This window comes from Rhinolophus sinicus, chromosome 4, assembly GCF_057876585.1.
Source record: "Rhinolophus sinicus isolate RSI-liver-muscle chromosome 4, RSI-T2T, whole genome shotgun sequence".
NCBI classification, from domain to species: domain Eukaryota; kingdom Metazoa; phylum Chordata; class Mammalia; order Chiroptera; family Rhinolophidae; genus Rhinolophus; species Rhinolophus sinicus.
Window position 1 is genome coordinate 67,364,446 of NC_142504.1, and position 24,095 is coordinate 67,388,540.

At 36.0% G+C, this 24,095-nt stretch overlaps 1 protein-coding gene across 3 annotated transcripts in view; it reads right to left on the reverse strand.

The window, feature by feature from the left end:
* The window catches only part of TWSG1 (twisted gastrulation BMP signaling modulator 1), a 63,456-nt gene that overhangs the window by 23,716 nt on the left and 15,645 nt on the right, over window positions 1–24,095 (reverse strand). For all 3 annotated transcript variants that reach the window (XM_019712612.3, XM_019712610.3, XM_019712611.3), the window contains exon 3: window positions 8,404–8,503. In XM_019712612.3, coding sequence (XP_019568171.1) covers window positions 8,404–8,503 — 100 coding nt within the window. The remainder of the gene's footprint in view (window positions 1–8,403; window positions 8,504–24,095) is intronic.

Sequence of the window (24,095 nt, forward strand, 5' to 3'; positions counted from 1 at the left end):
TTGTTTTTCTGGGTTTCGCAGTCACTGCCCATGACCTGACACCTCCCACCTTCTTTGGCCTTTTTCATAAGCTTCTGTTCTCCTCTCACCAGGGTATGGTCTGGGATATATGAGATGGTGTGGAAAAATGAGTCAACAAATTGTTGCTGCTAAGCAAGTTTTCATCAGGCTTCCCAGCCTCGTCTTGGAGCTTATAACGTGTTTCCCCGAAAATAAGATCTAACCAGAAAATAAGCCCTAGTATGATTTTTTCAGGATGACATCCCCTGAACATAAGCCCTAATGCGTCTTTTGGAGCAAAAATTAATATAAGACCCGGTCTTATTTTCGGGAAAACACAATGATACTTTCATTAAATACTGGAAGTGACCTTAGTCCCAGGAAAATTCTAGTATTTCCAAATCAACAGTATCCAAACAGTGCACTGACTTTTACTGTTCCATGAGATAGTGTTCCAAGATGAAAAAGTTGATGGTTGCTATGTTTTTTTATCTTCATTGGTGTTATTCATTTTTTTCTTATAATTTAACATGTACCATTAATTTGTTTTTAAATGTGCATTAAACATGGATCAAGTTATAATTTCTTAAATTAGTAGTCTATTATTAAATCATGCATCATTTCATGTTTTTCTAAAATGCATTTTAAGCTACTGAGTGGTACTATGTAATTCAATTTATATCAAATTACAGACCAGGTAAAATTATTCTAAGGGATTAAAATCAGAACAATAGCCATAAACAGGGAATTAAAAATGAGAAACTATAAAGCAGGCAAGTAAGTAAGAATAGAATCAAAACAGCAAGCCGGTTTAGTTTAGGTTAGGCTTGGTTTAGGTAGGCCAAGTTGTTGTTCTAGTTAGTGGCTCCTTTTAAAAGGTCAAACCCAGTTGTTTTTGTTTCACATTATCCTAAAAGTCCAGTCTAATGCCAGACCCAGGATACAAAAAAAAAGAGCATTTCAATTACACAAAAACTTAATATTGTCAAAGGTCTGTTTCTGTGCCTTAGAGCAGAAAATCTCAGGGAAAAAAACAGCTTAATTAAGAAAAATGAAGTCAATATTCTTTTATTTTTTAAAATTTTTTATTGGGTAACAGTGTGTTTTTTCCAGCACCCATCAGCTCCAAGTCAAGTCCTTGTCCTTCGGTCTAGTTGTGGAGGGAGCAGCTCAGCTCCAAGTCCAGTCACCATTCTCAAACTAGTTGTGGGGGGCGCAGCCCACCATCCCATGGGGGAATAGAACTGATGCTCACGCTCTAACCAACTGAGCCATCCGGCCACCTAAGTCAGTGTTCTTTTTGTTTAATATATTAATAATTTGTGGGAGAATTACTTTTCAAGAGCTAAGCCTGGTTGAGAAGTCCTTTACAAAGAACACATGCAAACCCAAAGGAAAGAAAAGAAACCTCTTATCAACCCTAGTTATATGTGTACACATATTTGAAAGTAATATACTCTGGGCAGAAGAGGAATGTGGGGAGGGGCCCTAACCCTACCAGATATTAAAACATTTATAAGAATTCTATAAATAAAAAAGTGTGGTACTTATACATGAATAGACACAGACTAATGGAATAACCAGAAATAAAGCTATGTGCATATGATAAAAGTGGCATCTCAAATCTGTGGGGGAAAGACAGACTTCTAAATAAACCATTTTAGGGCTTCATAAATAATATTTAAATAAATAGTGGTAGTTGTTTGAAAAAGAAAATATTGGATCCATAATTTACACATAAATTAGGATAAATTCCAAATGTATTAGAGACCTACTTATTTGTAAAAAATAAACAAAACCATACAAATACCTATCAAGGCGTGGGGGCAGGAACCTAACCAGGACTCAAAATCTAGAAGTAACAAAAGAAAACACCAGTAAAGATGAATAAATAAAATAAAAACCTTTCCAGGATCAAAAATAACACAGCAAGGTTAAAATAAAAACTGGGTGAAAAATATGTAATTTATAACACAGATATTAGGGTTATATCTCTAATATATATTTTTTAAACTTCTAAATAAATAAGTAAAAAAACAATAATTCATTAAAAAATGGGCAAAAGAGATAAACAATCCACAAAAAAAGTCAATATAAAAAGTAAGTAGTCCTTAAGCCTATGAACAGATGCTCAATCTCACTGGTAACAAGAAAAATGGAAATTACCATTTTCATACCATTTCTTATCTACCAGATTAACAAAAATCCAAAAGTTTGGTAACAACAACAACAAAAGTTTGGCAACGTAATTTCTTGGTAATGTTGGGACCAGGCATTCTGCTACATTTCATTGGTGGGAATGCAAATGATATTAACTCTTTTGGAGGATAATTTGACAATATCTAACAATATTGCATAGAATTAACGCTCTATACAAGGTTTGTTGTTATAGTGTTATCTGTAATGGTAAAAGATTGGAAATAACCTAAATGTCCATCTATGGACGAATGAGTACATAACATGTTACAGCCAACAACAGGGTTTTACATAGCTACCAAAAAAATGATATTTATATGGAAGAAGTCACAGGACATTCAATTAAGAAAAGAAAGCAAGAAAAGAAAGAAAAAGCAAGAGGCACAGAGTTTTATGTGACAAGTAGATGTTTTGTGTAACAAATACAAATGCTTCTTAAAGTTTTAAAAAATGGCTATAGATAGGATGAAACTATTCATCCCAGTTTTCTTGAGCCAATTCAGGTCAATTCTGGTTCAGGTTTATCCTACTGTCCTGGTTTCATTCTCAAAAGGGTCCTAATTTGGACAATAAATTATGTGGTCACCTCATCTATAGTTGAGGGAGGGAAGAGTGGAGGTGACAGATATGGAAATGAACCATCTGTTTTATCACTGTTATATACACTTGTCTTTCTAATTATGTAAATATTTTACATAATCAAAACACTAAAATAGATCAAAAAGGAAATTAATAATCACCTAAAATTGAAAATAAACTAACATAAGAACCCAATTTTACATCAAGTTGATCAGATAACCACTCAGAGAAAATTACTCCAACTAACCTTGGAAGACAGTATTTGGGCTTACTTCTTCAGTATATATTCAAGGACAAAGCAATCTTAACTGTCATTTAACAGTTGTATTTATGTATTGTAAATAAAATATATACATACTTATATTAATGCTGTTAGGAACCCAAAATTTCAGCATAAAAGAGTTACAGATATAAAATCAAAAGAAGTAAATAAAAGACCCTGTAATCTTAAATTTGAATTGGCAATATTAGCACAAACTCAAAGGTTTCCCCCTGTAGCTATTTATTGGCTCTGCTCACTGAAAAGAACTAGAAGAGAAGTAATAGCCACAAGTACCCCTAATGCTGAGATTGTGGTCTTTAACTACCATTTTCTTCTAACGGTAACCAAAGCTCCCTGGAGGAATGGCTAATTCCGGATATGAGGCAGAAACGTGTAGGATGAGCCTGGGACAGCCTGTCTGAAGCTAACAAAGATGATAGAAGTCATGTCAAAAGGACACAAGAGCCAAGTTGAAAAGGCTCCTAACTAACCAAAGATGGGGCAATTTGAGTAAAAAGAATAATGACAGCAAGTGATTAAAAAACTAAATACATTTCTAAAAGCCATGAGTTCATAATGATAGTTAAAAAAGAAATCACACACACCAAAAACAAAAACAAAAAACCCTACTGAAAAGTAAAGCAAAAATATATTGAGTCCTACTGGTATTTGCTAGGGCATGAAGACAATACTCTGAAAAACGATAAAGAGAAAGAATTTAGTATTTATCTAACATTTTGTTTATCCTTTATTTCAGGGTAATTAAAATGGGAAAGTTCTAGTAAATGTGGGAAAGTTCTTCTATATAGAATAATTCCAGCTAATACATACAGAAGGAATACTAATAATAGATCATTATTTAATAAAAGTGACAATGGCAATGGTCATCAATAAAGGATAAAGCCACTAGGTAAAAGACTCGTCGGGAACTTACCACCAAGGGATCAGACTTTCACCATCTGAATCCACCAATCAATCTTAGCATCATTAAAAGCAGGGCACCTAGATATTATTAACGTGCACACTATACCACTGTACCCCACTTCCACAAGACTCAACCTGAATCTAATCATCCTTTAGTTCTAACTTCCAGTCTACAGGAAATAGAGAGGATAGGGTAATAAGTTAAACAACCACAGGAAGCAATCAGCCAAATCCAGAATGTGGTATACTTCCCATCACAACTCACTAGTTTCCTCAACAAATCAATGGAATTTTAAAAGGTGGTAAGGGGAGGAGGAATTGTTTTAGAATCAAAGAAACTTAAGAAACCTAACAACCAAATACAGTATATGGACTTTGTGGGATCTTGATTTGACTAAACTATAAACAACATTTAGTCAATTCGGGTAATCTGAATATGGACTGGTTATTAGATTTAAGGAAGTATTGTTCATTATTTTAGGTGTGGTTATGACAATGTATTATGTAAGAAAGTTTACTTTTTTTTGAGATATGTAAGTAAGGCACTTTGGAGTTGTAGTGAAATTGTTTATGTTATACTCCATCAAAGGGAGGATAGACAGACAAATAGATGAACAGATCAAACAAGTATGGCTGTTGAAGCTGAGGAATATGTGCATAGAAGTTCATTGAGCTCTCTATTTTGCGTTTATTTGGAAAAGTAAAAACAAAACAAACTCTAAAAAATAAACCCCAAAAAACAAAACAACAAAACCTGTGGGTAAAGATCTAAGTTCTAAATACCACAGGATATGAGGAATATACTGGACAACAAGGATGAAAATGAACTATGGTGATTACTCTTAAGAGAAAAATGAGAAAAGAGAAACGAATTCTCTTACACAACAAAGCTGGAAGAGAAATCTTGCTAGACAAAGTCTACAGAATGATACAGGAAGGGAAGGCTACTCTAATTTGGAGATCTGTGCCCCACCCATGAAAAGTATGGGGAGTGTTTCAACTTAGCATCACTAAAAGTAGTTTCAACTTAGAAGGGAGGAGTGGCCACATGTTTGCAAAGGACATCAAGAAAGCCTAATGTGGAAGAGAACTGCCTAAAAGAAAGAGTATTGTTGTACAAAAAGAACTGGAGTATCTAAAATTTACCCTAGAAAATAGAAAGATTAACTGAATTTAAAATGGAAGATAAAGTTATATTATGAACTGACTTGAAGTTTAAAACTGGTATTAAATCCTTAAAGGTAAACATGTTTTTTAATGGAAACTGGCCCAGAAGAACATAAGTTGCTTCTAAAATTGTAGAGATATGTGCATGTATAATTATTCTTCCTCAGTAGAAGAATTACAGACCTGCTTTCCTAGAAGCAGCCAAATGGCAGTGCTAGCATTGTGTAATGGTTAACACACAGACACACACACACACACACACACACACACACACACACACACACTTTAGGCAAAGCTAAAAGTACATTTGTATATTTGGAATCCATGTTTAAATTAAATGCTTGTATATATTATAAGGGATTAATATGCTTATTTTCTCTTTTATACTTCCATTGTACATATTAAATTATAACTTACATTTAAAGCTGTAAAATAATTCAAAGCTTTTTTTATTTCAGCTAACATAATAAAAAAATTACAGCTATTGAGGGCATAAACTGTTCATCTTGGGAGAACAATGCATTAAGAATTCATTTATTTGACAGTAATAAAATACTGGAGTACCTTCTATGTGTCAGACACTATACTATCTGTTAGAGATGCCAAGATGAATCTAAGACAAGAGAGGAAAAGAGACTTCTGTCCTGATTCTTTCAGAATTCACTACAAAATAAGGAAAAACAAGAAACTGAAATCCTAACTCCACCTTGGAAGAACCTAAGAGCTAAATGTAACTGACGAAGCAGTCTCCCTCCCATGCAGATTAACCACAGAACTCTGGAAAAACTCTGGAGTTGGAGACACCAGGTATTGCAGAGGCAAGCTTATTTTGAGGGGTACATGTCTAGGTCCCTGTGTCTCTTCTCCCACAGCAATTATATGAGATGAGAGCACTATTCTCTAGAGAAATTAAACAAAAGAGGCCCTGGACTAGGAACAACAAATACTGTAGAGGGTGGAATTGAAGATGGAAATAAACAAGGAAAGTAAATGACAGTATGTTTACTGAATAAGGAACATCACCCCTCAGTATCCCAGAATATTTGCACCACCCATATTTTACTCCACCCCCACTCCAGGCAAGAAACTCAAAGATCCTTCTCTGAAAAAACTGTACAACCCCACAGGGAAAGATCTACAGCTTGATGAAAAAGCCAGCTCATCTTCCAATCATCTGAGAGTAAGGCAAACGAGAGTCCACGTCCTGGCTACAAGCACAGGGCTTCCAGTCAGCATTAGAGCGACAAACTTTTACATACGAATAGACTGCCCAGGATCACCAGACATTTGAGGAAATGGAAACAGTGCAAACAGTAGAAAGAAAAACTTCAACAACAACCAAACTCTATAATTAACAGTTCCAGAAAGATAAGAAAAATATCTACAAAACAAGAAAGTATGTTCCCCAAAAAGGAGTCAGAGAAGGGCTCTTGGAAATTAAAAATGAAAGCTAAAATTTTAAACATTAATACAAAGCCTAGAAAATTAGTAACTCTCTGAGGAAGTATTCTCTAATACAAAAAGACAAATAGGATTATTCATTAATAAATTAATATTTACACTGTTATACATAAAACTAGTATATAATACTAATTTATTCAATGGATTGTTAAAGTAATTACTGATTTAACTAGAAGTAGGGATAAAACTATATTGGAAAGATAAGAGGTAAGAGAGAGAAATCATCATCTCTCTCTCAAGAAGCCAACAGCTTCTAAAATCAAAGAATCAAGAGAATAATATGTAAGAATAGTATTTAGAATTATGGAAGTAATACAATAATGAAGAGATGAAAGTGGCTGTCTCTGGCACAAGATCAAAGGATTGGGAGGAAGAAGCAGGTCACAGGATTGTTTTAGCAGTATGTGCACGTATCCCACTTTGATAAAAATAGAGATTAATTTTAAAAGATCAATATGACACCAGATCTTTTCTTAGGGAGTTTATACTCTATTGGAAGAGACATGCGAAACAACAATTATACCGAGTTTCCCCGAAAATAAGACCTAGCCAATCAGCTCTAATGCGTCTTTTGGAGAAAAAATTAATATAAGACCTGGTATTATATTATACCCACTTTATATTATATTATATCCAGTATTTATATTATATTATATTACATTATTATTATATTATATTATATTATATTATATTATATTATATTATATTATATTATATTATATTATATTATATTATATTATATTATATTATATTATATATTATAGACCCGATCTTATACTATAGTAAAATAAGACTGGGTCTTATATTAATTTTTGCTTTAAAAGACGCATTAGAGCTAATTGTCCGGCTAGGTCTTTTTTTCGGGGAAACATGGTAGTAGCAGAAGCAGACAATCTGAATAGCATAGAGGATCCTATCTCAGTCAAATGAGAAAGGTTTCTGAGACAAGGAGTCACTTGAACTTTGGCTTCAAAGATGTAAAAGAGTTAACTGGTTGGAGAGACGATGATGAGTGTATCTCCCAGGAACAGTCTATGTAGGTAAGTTTTCTTTCTAAAATACAAATGATAGCATTCTATAAATACACTTTTACACCTTATTTTTTTTTAATTTAATACAGCTTGGAGGCTATTCCTCAGAAAGTCCATAAAAACAGCTTTTAGTTTCTCAAGGATCTTTTAGTGAAATTTTATCTAAAGGAAGATAATTTATTTTTAATGCTAAGTACCTATTTTTTATTCACAACTATAATACATGCTTCTTATAAAAAAATTCAACAGTATGGGGCGGCTGGTTAGCTCAGTGGTTAGAGCACAGTGCTCATAACACCAAGGTCACCAGTTCGATTCCCATATGGGTTAGTGGGCTGCGCCCTCCAGAACTGGATTAAGGACAGAGACTTGACCTGGAGCTGGGCTGCGTCCCCCCACAACTAGATTGAAAACAATGACTTGATATGGAGCTGATGGGTCCTGGAAAAAACACACTGTTCCCCAATATTCCCCAATTAAAAATAAATTCAACAGTATAAGAAATGAAAAATAAAAAGTAAATAAATCCCCTGCTGTTCTTCTACTCCTACTTCCCACAAATAAGTACTTTTAATTTCCTCCTAGACCTTTTTCTATAAAAATACACATATATGTAAATACCATCCAATACAAGCAAATGCAATAATATAATGTTCTATACACCTACTGTATCTTATACACACATTAGTCTATACATATAAAATCCATTTATATTCTTTGATGTCTCTTAAAGTCAAGGATTCTGTGATAAGTATTAAGAAACTTTACTACCTATCAACTTACCAACACAATCACAGCACTCATCCCAAAGGGTCCCAAGACAGAGCATACACTCCTTGCAGCAGGAACAATTTCCTTCACCAGGACGGCACTGGCAGAGCTCCTAGAAAAAAAGACAGATGTTCAAACTTAAAATTCCAAATAACTGTATTTAAAATTAATATTTTGCAGTAAAAAACCACAATATTTGCATTTATAGTAATTTACCCTTGATACACTTTTTAATTAAAGAGCATTAACTATTTGCAAAAACATAAATACCTACAATGTCAAGTAGATTTATATTTTCTTTTGGACACATTCAGTGAACATGTTCTGGATGCCTTTACCTTATTTTGAAACATTTCATGAAATAAAATATTGTATTTTATAACTCATAACTTTACCACCCCAAAACACCTCGAAAAATAATTTAATACAAGCACAAAATCTGCTTTTCAGCTATTAGATTCATTGTTCAAATTAATCTAAATGAACAGACAACTTGTAGAGGAAGCTGTAGTTTCTCAATATATAGAGTATGAACAAAAGCATCTTATAAAAACTGTTATTTTCATTGATCTACAACATACTAAAACAGTGTGCTTGGTGTGGCAGACTGTTTACAAAGAAGGCAGCAATTATTCCCCTCTCAATGTCCACTCTCTTGACAATGTAACTTTGTAACTTCTCTGATCAAGAGGCAGTGTCTATTTCCAGACCTCCTGGATATAGGGTTATCTTGAGACTTGTTTTGATCAGCAGAATTTGGTGGAAGTGACATCTATTTATTCTGAGTCTAGTCCTCAAGAGTATTGAGTGTTTCCATTCTTTCTCCTAGAATTTTGCCCCGCTGCCACGTGTAGCCTGGGAGAAGACCACATAGGCAAGTCAATCCACCTGAAGCACTCCTAGCTCATTCAGCCTCCAACCAATCAGTAGCTGACAACAGACACAGGAATGAGCCCAGAAAAACCACCTAGATGACACAGGCCCAAATTACCAACCCACAGAAACAAGAGCTAAATAAATGGATGTTTTAAGTCACTAAACTTTGGGGTGGTTTGTTACTCCATGAAAGCTAATTAAAACAGCTTGTTTCGTAAATGAAGATTCAAGATAATTCCTTTAGCCTTTGTCACCACTCCTAAACAAACTCAACCTAAAGGGAAATTCTGTAGCTACCATTGCCTACTTGGCTTTCCCTGGGTTATGAGATACCATATATATAATTTAAAACCTAAACATAAAACATAATATTTATTTCTATTAAATTCATCTTATTACATTTCTAAACTCCTGGAGTCATTCTAATATGACATGACTTTTTGTCACCGATATTTAATTAAATTGATAGTTTAATCACACTGATAATAAACACTGATATTTAATTCCTCTTTTTTTCCTTCAAAAGTCCACTCGCTATTACACAGCACTTTCGAGAATCAACACTTGTGCTATATTCTAACTCATTACTTTGACGTTCATGTACATCTGTGTGGGCACAGAGCCAGGAATGCAGTTTCCAGGCTCTCAGCATCACGTGGAAAGGTGCTGGCTCAGGTCGTAAATGTCCATCAACTGTGACTGGATGGCCATCAGCTGTGGCTAGTTGGCCGTCAGCTGTAACCAGTGAGCCACTGGCCACTAATATAACTGCCGTGGCTACGCTAGCGGCAAATGGGGGCCTAGCAAAAAGATGGTGGCTGAGCTAGCAAGCGCAGATTGCAGTTAGCATGGCGGATTGTAGTTAGCCAGGGGTTGGTTGGTTGGTTGTTGATTGGCAGAGAAACAGCTGGTGGATTGCGGATCATGTGGCTCCTGCTTCCTGTGTCTCCAACCCAGCCGCCAGCGAGACTATAGTGGTATGACTCCCCTATCTATGGCTCCATGGGTGTTCCTTCCTGGGCTTGCCATATCCAGCGTTCTTATGTGGGGAGTGGGACCAGAGACTCTCCATAACACCCTGCGTGACAATTGGAGACCTAATATGTGCAAGTTATGATATTTCAGTACTGTGGAGTTCTGTAAGTCAGGCCATTTTCATGTAACGCAGACTGTAGATAACTTTTAGAAAGAGAGGGACTACAAGGACACGGACTTTCTGAGAAGTATAGATGCTTCATCATAAAAGCATCTGGTGATGCTTGATTCAGATAAGTTCACACTTACTTGGAAATCTAGAACAACACAGTTGCCAAATCTATACTTTGTAACTTGTTTCTCCACAAAAACCTGTCTGTCCTGTCTTTGGAGTGAGAAAACATTTTCTGAGAATACATTTTTTTACAAATACTGTCAGAGTTAAGGATATTGATACTTTCTGGCTTTTAGTTTTATAAAGATTGCCACTTAGTCACAAGAAATAAAGCTTCTTCTAAATTTTAATTTACATTTTACATAAAAACACCCCTTATCTTAGTTGCTTATATTTACATTACCTATTTACCTCAGGAAAATTAGAAGAGTAACAAATTTATTCAAAGAACATGTTTCTCCTTTTTCCTATCACAGCTTCCAAATGGTAGCCTGTTCAATGAATTACCATATATTATGCTAAATCATTTTAAAATGAATGTGAATTTAATAGTTTCCATTAGAGAAATCTGAGTTTTTGAAGCATTCATTGTGCCTTTTACTGTCAGGTGTTTGTGAGGTGTTTTAAATTGGAATGAAAGGGTGAGTGATATCCTAAGATTATTGTTAACTAATGGAAGGTTAAACCTATGACTATTTAAAAGTTGCTTGAACTTGCCTGGATTATCTAACCCTCTAGATTAAATCTATTTCACATCCTCTTAATAGATGCCTGTACTTTTATATGTCAGTCTGATAGGATAATGTACAGTAGTAATGTACTTAATGATTATAAGTTACTGATAGACTACAAACTGAGAGGCTATAGGAAGCTGAGACATGGGGTAAATGACTTAAAGATAAACTTTATTACTGTACTAGTAAAAAGACTGCTAAAACTGGTTGAATGCCAAGTAACAATATGCTAGCTAATATTTTTTTTCCTTTAATCTTACTACAGAAAAGACAAAAAAATTTGTCTTAATGAAACTTAATCACATAAATTAAGAAATTTTACAAAGCAAATAAGTCTAGACTACATTTAAAAAATCTCTATTCTTCATTTAACTCATGTCAGCATTCTTTTTAGGAGATTGGGAAATATGGAAAATGAGATCTTCAAACCAACCTTTTAGTCACTATTTGTGCCTTTTCAATTTTTAAAAACACACTTAACTTCTCACTTTCCAGGAGAAAATTCCAGGCAAATTTAATATATGACATTTAGGATCTCAAAAGTCTAACTGCAAATCAAGAAAGCAAAAATATATGGTAATCATTTGCTCTATGAAGATTGTTAAATCAAAAAAAAAATGGAAACAATGCATTTCCATGGGTAAATAATTATGAATAACAGCTATATGCAGCTCTTTGAGTAATTAATCTTTTCTATTCAATTTAACATGTCTTTCAAAATCACACTGTTGAATGTTGGGTCATAAACATATTTGGAAATACATACTTTAATTTTTTGACAGCAAGCAAACTGTGGTTAGGATGAATGTTTCTAAATACCGTGTTTCCCCAAAAATAAGACCTAGGTGGACCATCAGCTCTAATGCGTCTTTTGGAGCCAAAGTATAAGATCCAGTCGTGTATTATATTAAAATAAGACCGGGGACAATAATAACTAATATAATATAATATAATATAATATAATATAATATAATATAATATAATATAATACCAGGTCTTGTATTAATTTTTGCTCCAAAAGACACATTAGAGCTGATGGTCCAGTTAGGTCTTATTTTCAGGGAAACACGGTATAAAAAACATTTCTAAAGTGCTTTGAATCTAAGTATTGGAAATACAAAAGAAAAAAAACTCAAAATGTAATTCTTTGTGATGAATCAAGAATCACAGAAAAAAATAACTTCATTTAAATTAGCAGAATGTGGATGATGTCATCAAAATGGCGGTGTGAAGTAAGCCTCTTGAAATCTCCCCTGGTATTTACAACAAATTGAACAACTATAACTCCACAAAGGACTCCCTGCACAGCAGACAGGCAAGACTACGAGGCACACTACTAAATTCCCCTAAAGGTGGGCAAACTGCACAAGCAGGGAGGAGGGAAGGGGGAAGTGCGGAGACAGAGCCATGCAGGCGCAGGACGCAGACTTAGCTCAGTGCTCCAAGCTCGCTACATCCCGGAACTACTGTAGCTGAGGGAGAGGGAAGAACTCGGGCTGCTAGGGCTCCATTTATGGCCCACAGGGTTGAGGGGGCAGCATATAACACGGCTGACCCCAAAGCTCACAGCAGAGACCTCGGAGCAAAGACTGAGGAAAGGAGGCTGAAAATGGTGCTTTAAGCCCTCACTGCCACAGAGAACAGAGGCCTTAGGCACTGAGACTAGCTGGCCCCTCCCTACCCTCCCAGAGCTCGCCCTGCTCCCACCTGCCCAGTGCTAGAAGCAGAACAGTAGCAGTGTCAGATCAAAAGAACAGAATATTTGCAGTTCTGAGAACTGTGGTCCGCACACACAGACTCACAGCCCAACTAGTTCTGGCAAAGGGGAGGGAGCTGTGGAAGCAGGACTAGCTGTAGTGGCGGTGGTTGGTGCCATTGCTCTGGGCCACCTCTCACAACCCACCCCGCCCCTGTCCCCACCTATCTGGATGGTTCCCTGCAGGAGTAAACAGAGCTGCTAAAACACACGGTGTCTAAAAACAGAAATAATAAATCATTAATTGCCATGAATAACCAAGGTAACAAGACAACTCAGGAAGAAAATGAAGTCTCCAGAAAATGTACTTAAAGACATGGAAATATGATGTGACTTAAATGACAGAGAATTCAAGACTGCAGTTCTTAAAAAACTCAATGAGATGCAAAACACAGACAAGCAGTTTAATGAACTCAGAAATGCAATCAAAGAACAAAATGAACATTTTACCAAAGATATCGAAACTTTAAAAAAGAACCAAATAGAATTTCTGGAGATGAGGGACTCAATAGAAGAAATGAAGAATGAAATAGCCAGATTAGGTAGTAGAGTTGACCAGATGAAGGAAAGAATCAGTGACATTGAAGATAGAAATCTGGAAATGACATGGATGGAAGAAGAAAGAGACTTGAGACTTAAAAGAAATAAAGAACTCTACAAGAACTTCCTGACTGCATCAAACAGAGCAATATAAGAATGACGGGCATACCAGAAGGAAAAGAAAGAGAGAAGGGAACAGAGAATATATTCAAACAGATAGATGATGAGAACTTCCCAAATGTGTGGAAAGAAATGGATCCTCAAATCCAAGAAGCAAACAGAACACCTAATTAACTCAACCCCAACAGGCTTTCTCCAAGGCATACTGTATTGAAGCTGTCAAAAATCAATGACAAAGAAAGAATCCTCAAAGCAGCCAGGAAAAAGAAGACAGTAAACTACAATGGAAAGCCCATTAGAATATCATCAGATTTTTCAGCAGAAACTCTACAAGCCCGGAGGGAATGGAACCAAATATTCAAACAATTGAAAGAGAGAAGTTATGAGCCAGGGATAATATATCCAGCAAAGATGTGCTTTAGATATAAAGGAGGAATAAAGAACTTTCCAGACATACAGAAGCTGAGGGAATTTTCTAACACACGATCTGCAATATAAGAAATAAGGAGGTTATTCGACCAGCATCAATAGGGATAGTTTGTGGCAACCAAAACATAAAAGGGGAGAAAGTAAAGGCCTGAACCGGAATATGGAAATGGAGAAAGTAAGCATACTAAAGAAAATGGAATACTCTAAATACCAAACTTTCTTTTCCATAAACTTAAGGGTAACCACTCAAAAAAAATCCAGAACTGAAATATACACTGTAATAAAAGAACAAACAGAGGGAAACATCATAGAATACCAGCACACAGAAATAATAGACAACAACAGAAAGGCAAAGAAACAATGGAGACACAGTCTTACCAGAAAACTAAAGACAGAATGATAGGAAATATTCACATATCAATAATCACCCTAAATGTAAATGGACTGAACTCACCAATAAAAAGGAACAGAGTAGCAGATTGGACAAAAAACTAAACCCGACCATATGCTGCCTACAAGAGACAGACCACAGCTACAAGGACAAACATAGACTCAAAGTGAAAGGGTGGAAATTGACAGTCCAAGCAAATGATATCCAGAAAAATCAGGTGTAGTTATACTGATACCAATTGAAAAAGACTTCATGATAAAAAAAGGTAGCAAGAGACAAAGATGGACATTTCATAATGGTGAAGGGGACTAAACAACAAGAAGACATAACAGTCATCAATATTTATGCCCCCAATCAGGGAGCAACAAAATATACCAACCAACTACTAACACAATTAAAGGGAGAAATTGACCAAAACACAATTATACTGGGGGACCTAAGTACATCATTGATGGCTATGGATAGATCATCCAAACAGAAAATAAATAAAGAAATAGCAGCCCTAAATGACACATTAGATGAAATGGACATAATTGACATTTATAGAGCACTTTATCCTAGAACACCTGACTATACATTTTTTTCTAGTGTACATGGAACATTCTCAAGGAAAGACCATATATTAGGATATAAAACTAGCCTCAGCAAATTTAAGAAGACTGAAATCATACCAAGCATATTTTCTGATCACAAAGGTTTGAAATTGGATATCAACTGCAAAATTAAAGCAGGAAAAAATACAAATACGTGGAGATTAAATAACATACTTTTAAAAAATGACCACATCAAAGAAGAAATAAGAGGAGAGATCAAAAGATACATAGAAACAAATGAAAATGAAAATACATCCTACCAAAATTTTTGGGATGTAGCAAAAGCATTTTTAAGAGGGAAATTTATATCATTACAGGCCTATCTCAAGAAACAAGAAAAATCCCAGATAAATTACCTCACATTACACCTTAAGGAACTAGAAAAAGAAGAACAAATGAAACCCAAGGTCAGCAGAAGAAAGGAAATAATAAAAATCAGAGCAGAACTAAATGAAATAGAGAACAAAAAGACAATAAAAAAATTAATGTGACAAAGAGCTGGTTCTTTGAAAAGATTAATAAAATTGACAAATCCTTGGCTAGACTCAGTAAGATAAAAAGAGGAAAGACACTAATAAACAAAATCAGAAATGAAAGAGGGAAGTTATCACGGATGCCACAGAAATACAAAGGATCATCCAAGAATACTATGAAGGACTATATGTCACCAAATTCAATAACCTAGAAGAAAGTGACAAGTTCTTAGAAACATATAGCCTTCCTGGCTGAATCATGAAGAGCTGGAAAATCTAAATAGACTGATCACCAGTAAGGAAACTGAATCAGTCATCTGAAACCTTCCCAAAAGCAAAAGTCCGGGACCAGATGGCTTCATTAGTGAAGTCTACCAAACCTTCAAAGAGGGTCTAATACTTGTCCTACTCAAACTCTTCAAAAAATTGAAGAAGAGACAATACTCCCTAACTCATTTTATAAGGCCAACATTACCTTGACACCAAAACCTGGTAAGGATAACACAAAAAAAGAGAACTACAGACCAATATCTCTGATGAATACAGATGCAAAAATCCTAAACAAAATTCTAGCAAATCAAATGCAACAATACATTTAAAAGATTATTCATCACGACCAAGTAGGGTTCATTCCAGGAGCACAAGAATGGTTCAACATATGCAACTCCATCAATGTCATACATCACATAAACAAAATAAAGGACAAAAATTATGTGATTATAGCAATTGATGCAGAAAAAGCATTTGCCAAAACATCCATGTATGATTAAAACACTTAATAAAATAGGTATAGAAGGAAAATATCTTAACATAATAAAGGCCATATATGATAAACCCTCAGCTAATCTCATAATTAACGGTGAAAAACTGAAGCCCTTTGCTCTACATTCATGAACACGACAGTGTTGTCCCCTGATTATCCTCACCAGAGCAATCAGGCAAGATAAAAAAAAAAAAATGTATCCAAATTGGGAACGAAGAAGTTAAATTGTCACCCTTTGCAGATGACATGATTCTATATATAGAAAACCCTAAAGACTTCACTAAAAAGCTATTAGAAACAATAAACAAATACAGTAAAAGTCCATTGCATTCCTATATCCTAACAATGAAATCTCAGAAAAAGAAATTAAAAAAACAATTCCTTTGCAATTGCAACAAAAAGAATAAAATACCTAGGAATAAACTTAGCAAGAATGTGAAAGACCTATATGCTGAAAACTGTAAGACATTTTAAAAAGAAATTAAAGAAGACACAAAGAAATGGAAAGACATTCCGTGCTCATGGTTTGGAAGAATCAACATAGTTAAAATGGCCATATTACCCAAAGCAATATACAGATTTAATGCAATCCCCATCAAAATCCCAATGACATTTTTTAAAGAAATAGAACAAAAAATCATCAGATTTGTTTGGAACCACAAAAGACCCCGAATAGCCAAAGCAATCTCAAGAAAAAAGAACAATGCTGGAGGTATCACACTCCCTGACTTTAGCTTGTACTACAGGGCTACAATAATCAAAACAGCATGGTATTGGGAGAAAAACAGACACGTAGACCAATGGAATAGAATTGAGAACCCAAAAATAAACCCACATAATATGGACAGATAATTTTTGACAAAGAAGCAAAAAACATACAATGGAGAAAGATAGCCTCTTGAATAAATGGTACTGGCAGAATTGGAAAGCCACGTGCAAAAGAATGAAACTGGACTGCTATCTGTCACCATGTACCAAAATTAATTCAAAATGGATCAAAGACTTAAGCATAAGACCTGAAACAATAAACTGCATAGAAGAATACATAGGTATTAAATTTATGGATGGACCTTGGTTTCAAAGAGTATTTTATGAATTTGACTCCAAAGGCAAGGGAATAAAAGCTAAAATAAATGAATGGGACTATATCAAACTTAAAAGCTTCTGCACAGCAAAAGAAACCATCGACAAAATAAAGAGGCAACCAACTGAATGGGAGAAGATTTTTGCAAACAGTGCCTCTGATAAGGGGCTAATATCCAAAATATACAAGGAACTCATACAACTCAAGAACAAAAAAACAAACAACCCAATTGAAAAATGGGCCGAGGACCTGAAGAGACATAAGAGACATTTGTATGTCCAAAGCGGACATACAAATGGCAAATAGACATGAAAAAATACTCAACATCACTAATCATCAGAGAAAGGCAAATAAAAACCACAATGAGATATCACCTCCCCCCATTAGAATGGCTATCATCAAGACAAATAGTAACAAATGTTGGAGAGGCTGTGGAGAAAAAGGAACTCTCATACACTGTTGGTGGGAATGCAGATTGGTGCAGCCGCTATGGAAGGCAGTGTGGAGGTTCCTCAAAGAATTACGAATAGAATTGCCATATGACCCAGCAATCCCTCTCCTGGGTATCTACCCAAAAAATCTGAAAACATTTTTCCATAAACACATGTGTGCTCCAATGTTCACTGCAGCTTTCTTTACGGTGGCCAAGACATGGAAACAACCAAAGTGTCCTTCGATAGTTGACTGGATAAAGAAGATGTGGTATATATACACAATGGAATACTATTTGGCGGTAAGAAAAGATGAAATTGTATCATTTGTGACAACATGGATAGATCTTGTGATTATAATGCTATGCGAAATAAGTCAGACAGAAATAGTAGAGAACCATATGATTTCACTGATATGTGGTATATAAATCAAAAACAACAAAAGAACAAGACAAACAAATGAAGGAACAAAAACTCATAGACACATACAATAGTTTAGGGGTTACGGGGGGGGGCTCTAGAAGAGGGTAAACGGGGTCTAATAGATGGTGATGGAAAGAGAATTGACTCTGGGTGGTGAACACATAATGTGATATACAGATAATGTATTACAGAATTGTACACCTGAAATTTATGTAACTTTACTAACAATTGTCACCCCCATATACTTTAATTTTTTAAAAATCAGCAGAATCCTTTCTTCGGGACATTTAAGAAATCTGTTAGTTGTTTTAGGTATGAGGATATAAATTAATCTTCTGTAACTGGGAAGGCTTTGCCAAAGGGGTAGAGTCAAGATAAAAGTAATGCCTTAAAAAATTGATGTATTTTTTTGAATTGTAAAAGACTTTGAAAAATATTTACTAGAGTACAAAAAAAACCACACCCAAATTCCTTCAACGCTGATTAAGTTCCTATGCATTTCTAACAAAATAATGATTGTATACTCTCCTGCTCTAAAAAAATAAGCTATTCCCTATGGTAAAAATCTGTCAACATAATTTAATAGGTCCATAATAATATATTCTAGATACCAAAATTCAGAAACAGGCCTTAAATTGTTGATTCCTTCCACACCTTGTCCACTTCCTCATTTTTTATCATGACCTTCAAAAATTCATTATCTTCCATTTTACTATTTCTTTTTTTTAAAATTTTTTAAATTTATTGGGGTGATAATTGTTAGTAAAACTACATAGATTTCAGGTGTACAATTCTGTATTACATCATCTATAAATCCCATTGTGTGTTCACCACAAAGAGTCAGTTCTCCTTCCATCACCATATATTTGATCCCCCTTACCCTCATCTCCCACCCTCCACCCCCATTTTACTATTTCAAGGTCTCCACTTCTTAAACAGAAAATATGGTTGAAATGTAGAATTTTCTGTTTGGACTGGCTATATATTTTACCTTGAGGAAACTTGAGTACTGCTCAGTTGTATGGAATACGTGATCACAATCAAACACAAAGTTCACAGAAGCCCAAAGTTCACATAAAGACTGATTCAGTATTTCCATTTATTTACTGCCACCACCTCCCCAAAGTTCCTAAGTAGGTTATTTATTTATTTATTTATTTATCATTTATTTCAGGTGTACAAAACAATGTAATTGACATTCATAACCTTCACAAAGTGATAGCCCCCCTCCCCCAACCTATTACCTCTCTGACATTGTACATAGCTGTTACAGTTCCACTGACTCTATTCCTTATCCTTATGGTGTATTCCATATATATATATATATATACACACACACACACACACACACACACACACACACACACACACACATATATGTAAAATTATGACACTCATTATTATTCAGCTTCGGCTTCAGGTGTACACTGCAGTGGTCAGGCACTAAGTAGGTTTTATTGATCACTAACACTAGCTAAGTGTTTTTTTATGCATTCTCTTGACTGTCATACAGCCGTACCAAGGTAGTTAATACCTTCATTTTCAAGTAAGGTTATGAAATTTGCACATCATTCAGTTAGTAAATGGCTGAGGTTTGATCCAAGTTTTGGTTAGATATTCCTGCTTTTTAAATACTGGAATGAGAAATACAAAACTTATTTCTTATTAATTCAGTGTTTCAATAATTATACTTATTACTCTTTCTTAGAGAGAATGAAACCATAATTAAATTTAGATAATCCTTTAGGTTGTTTAATTAAAGGCATTATATCTTTCACCTTCAGTACCTGAATACAATTAGAAGTGCTATTGCCCAAGTTTAATCATTGTTTGTAAAGGTAAAATAAAAGTCATTGGCTAAGAGTTGCAAAACCAGTGAATGGGAATTTAATAGTTAATTCTTTTGTTGCTTCAGCCAGTTAATGACCATATCATCTGCTTCCTTAGTCTGCAAGTCTCAGAGAAAGTGTGAGTGTTGCTCACAGTACAGAGGAAAAGGCTGAGAAGGAGTGGGTTAGTGATTCGTCTGAGTTCACACAACTGGGGCTCTGACATCAGGTCTTCTGACTCAAGGCTGTTCCTACCACCTCTGCTCTTATATGTTAGAGCCAAGTTAATAATAAAATAAGAAATCTGTTCTCTGTGTGAAGGACAATCATAAATGTTCTTTAAAGTTTGGTAATTACATTGTTCAATGATCTTATGATGGAAAAAATAAAAATTTTATACTAAATGGAAAACAGAAATTTATTTCTGGTCAAGAGGGAGGAATAGGTAAACTCTGTGCTTACCTCCTCTCATAACCACATCAAAATTACAACTAAACCATCATGTTGTTACAGAACAACCATCATTGAGAAGAGCCTGAAATCTTGCTGAACCAAAGCCCTACAACAAAAGACATACAGAAGAAACCACCATGAGACTGGGAGGAGGGGCAGAGACATGGAAAGAGCTGGTACCACACCCGTGTATGACCATTAAAAATCAGGAGGGTCCTCAGCTGCAGAGGACCCACCAGAGGGTCAAGAGGTCCCAGCTCCACACCAGGCTCCTCAGCTCAGGGTTCCAGTGTCAAGAAGATAAGTCCCCATAATTTCCGGCTGTGAAAACCAGCAGAGACTGTGGCTGAGTGAGACAATGGCACCTGCAGTCCCAGGCAATCCTCTTAAAGGGTCTGCGCACAGACTTACTCACTGATGGATTCATTCACTCTCAGCTCCAGTGCTGGGACAGCAGCTTGAAAGGGGCCAGGGACATATGGAGAGGAACTGAGTTATCTGGCCTCAGGGCGAAGGCTGGAGGGGTAGCTTTCTCCAGGATGGAGGAACTGGTAGAAGCCATTATTTCTTTAGTGAGCCCTCCCCCATCCTGGCCTGCAGCACAGACAGCACCATATCTGAATCTCCATTAACCTGGCTAACACTGTTCATTCACCCCACCCTGGTGATTTCCTGAGACCTCATCCCACCCAACTTGCGGGTACATACACCCAAGCCACTTCCAGTGACTTTCCTGTACAACCAGCCTTCTTGGCTCATGCTATGAACTTTCCTAAAATCTCTCAAAGGTTCACAAAACCCATGTTCCATACCTCTGACTGAGCATTTCCAAGGCCAGCACTAATGACAGCTGGCTTGTTAGTGGTTTGGTCTCTCAAGGCACCTCCAAGACCAGTGTGGTTAGCAGCCATCTGCAGATTGCTTTGTGGTTCATGCCAGGTGGCCTCAGACAGGGCATAAACTGTGAGTGAACTTGGCTTGCAGCAGATCTCCTGCCAGGAGGTCCCAGGGCTGGCACACTGAGTGGCCAGCTTTGGACTGAGCTGGAGCATCACCTGGCCACTTCCAAGGATGACACACTCAAAAAGGCAGACTGAGTAGGCACCAGAGCCCTGCTAAAGTATCCTGCACTATAGGGTCAATCCTGCAAAACAGCTTCTCTCCACTGTAGTCATGGCCAGTCCACACAACCAATAAGCCCAAAGTTCAATCCCTCCCACTGACATGCAAACAGCAACCAAGGCTCAACTACAATAGGAGGGCATACACAACCCACACAAGGGACACAATCTGCAGATGGCTGCTAACCACACCTGAAGCTCCTGGCTCTGGTGACCAGGGAGACTGTGTCACTGTGCCCCACAGGACACCTACTACATAAAGCCACTCTACTAAGACCAGGAGACATAGAAGCCCTACCTAATACATAGAAACAAACACAGGAGGGCAGCTAAAATGGGGAGACAAAGAAACATGTCCCAAATAAAAGAACAGAACAAAGCTCCAGAAAAACAACTAAATAAAATATATAAGCAATCTACCAGATGCAGAGTTCAAAACACTGGTTATAAGACTGCTCAGTGATCTCAGGGAGAACATCAACAAAGAGGTAGGAAACATAAAAATGGAGATAGAAAACACAAGAAAGAACCAGTCAGAAACAAAGAATATAATAACTGAAATGATGAATACATTAGAGGGAATCAACAGATTAGATGAAGCACAGGATCAAATCAGTGATTTAGAAGGTAGTAGAAAACACCCAAATAGAACAACACAAAAGAAAAAAGAATCCAAAAAATGAAGATAGCTTAAGGGGCCTTTGGGAAAACATCAAGTGTACCAGCATTCTTATCACAGGAGTACCAGATGGAGAAGAGAGAGAGCAAGGAATTGATAACCTGCTTGAAAAAATATGATGGAAAATTTCCCTAGCCTAGCAAAGGAAATAGATATACAAGCCCAGGAAGCACAGAGTCCCAAACAAGATGAACCCTAAGAAGCCCACACCAAGACACATCATAATGAAAATGCCAAAGGTTAAAGACAAAGAAAGACTTTTTAAAAACATTAAGAGAAAATCAGTTACTCCCCCGCAAGGGAGCTCCCATAAAACTGTCAGCTGATTTCTCAACAGAAAATTTGCAGGCCAGAAGGGACTGGCAGGAAATACTCAAAGTGATGAAAGCAATGAACTATAACTAAGATTAATCTGCCCAGCAAAACTATCATTTAGAATTGAAGGACAGATAAAGAGCTTCCCAGACAAGAAAAAGCTAAAGGAGTTCATCACCACCAAACCAATATTACAAGGAATCTTAGAGGGACTTCTTTAACACACACACACACACACACACACACACACACACACACAAGATAAAAAAATGAATAATAAAATGGCAATAACTACATATCTATCAACAATTACTTTAAATATAAATGGATTAAATGCTCCAATCAAAAGATAGGGTGGCTGAAAGGATAAGAAAACAAGACCCTTATATATGCTGCCTACAATAGAGTCACTTCATATCAAAAGACACACACAGACTGAAAGTGAAGGGATGGGAAAAAGATATTTCATAAAAATGGGAAAAAAAATCTGGAGTAGCAATACTTATGTCAGACAAAACAGACTTTAAAACAAAGGCTATTAGAAGAGCCAAAGAAGTACCCAGTAATCCCACTTTTGGGTATTTATCCAAAGAAACCCAAAACGCTACATCGAGGACATGTACATCCACTTGTTCATTGCAGAATTGTTTACAATGGCCAAGATGTGGAGGCAGCCTGGGTATCTGTTGATGGATGAGTGGATAAAGAGTAGGGGGTACATACTGGGGGGGGGGGGGGCAAAAAAAGTACACATTTTAAGAGATGTTATCATGTATTACTTTTCAAAGTTGAATTGAATTATGGTAGCAACGTGGAGTATGATGTTCGCTAAAAGATGGTGTTATACAAACAAATGCTACTGTCATTCATTGTATTACAATTTTAATACATTTTCCTTTCTTAAAATGTATAGACATTTTATTGACATCCTCTGTATATACAATGGAATATTTCTCAGTCATGGAAGGGAATCGGTTCTTGCCATCCATGGTTGCATGGATGGACCTGGAAGGTATTGTGCTGAGTGGAGTATGTCAGACAGAGAAAGACAGATGCAGTGTGATTTTCCTTATAGGTGAAATCTAAAGAACAAAATAAACAAACAAAATAGAAACAAACTCATAGATACAAAGACATTTTGATGGTTGCCAGATGGGAGGGGGTTAGGGGTTAGCAAAAAAGGTGAAGAGATTAAGAAGTACAAGTCAGTAATTAAAAAGTAGTTATGGGACATAAAGCATAGGGAATATAGTAAACAATATGGTAATAACTATGTATAGTGCCAGGTGGGTACTAGACTAGTCAGGGGGATCACTTCTTAAATTATGTAAATGTCTAACCACTATGCTGTACACCTGATATTAACATAAAATAATATTGAATGGTAACTGTAATTGAAAAATTAAAAAGGGGGAAAGATGAAGTGGAGTACAAGGTTCAAATTTCCAGGTATAAAACAAGTCATGGGGATGTAATGTACAGCATAGGAAATATAGTCAATAACACTGTGATAGTGAGGTACTGTGTCAGATGGTTGCTGGACT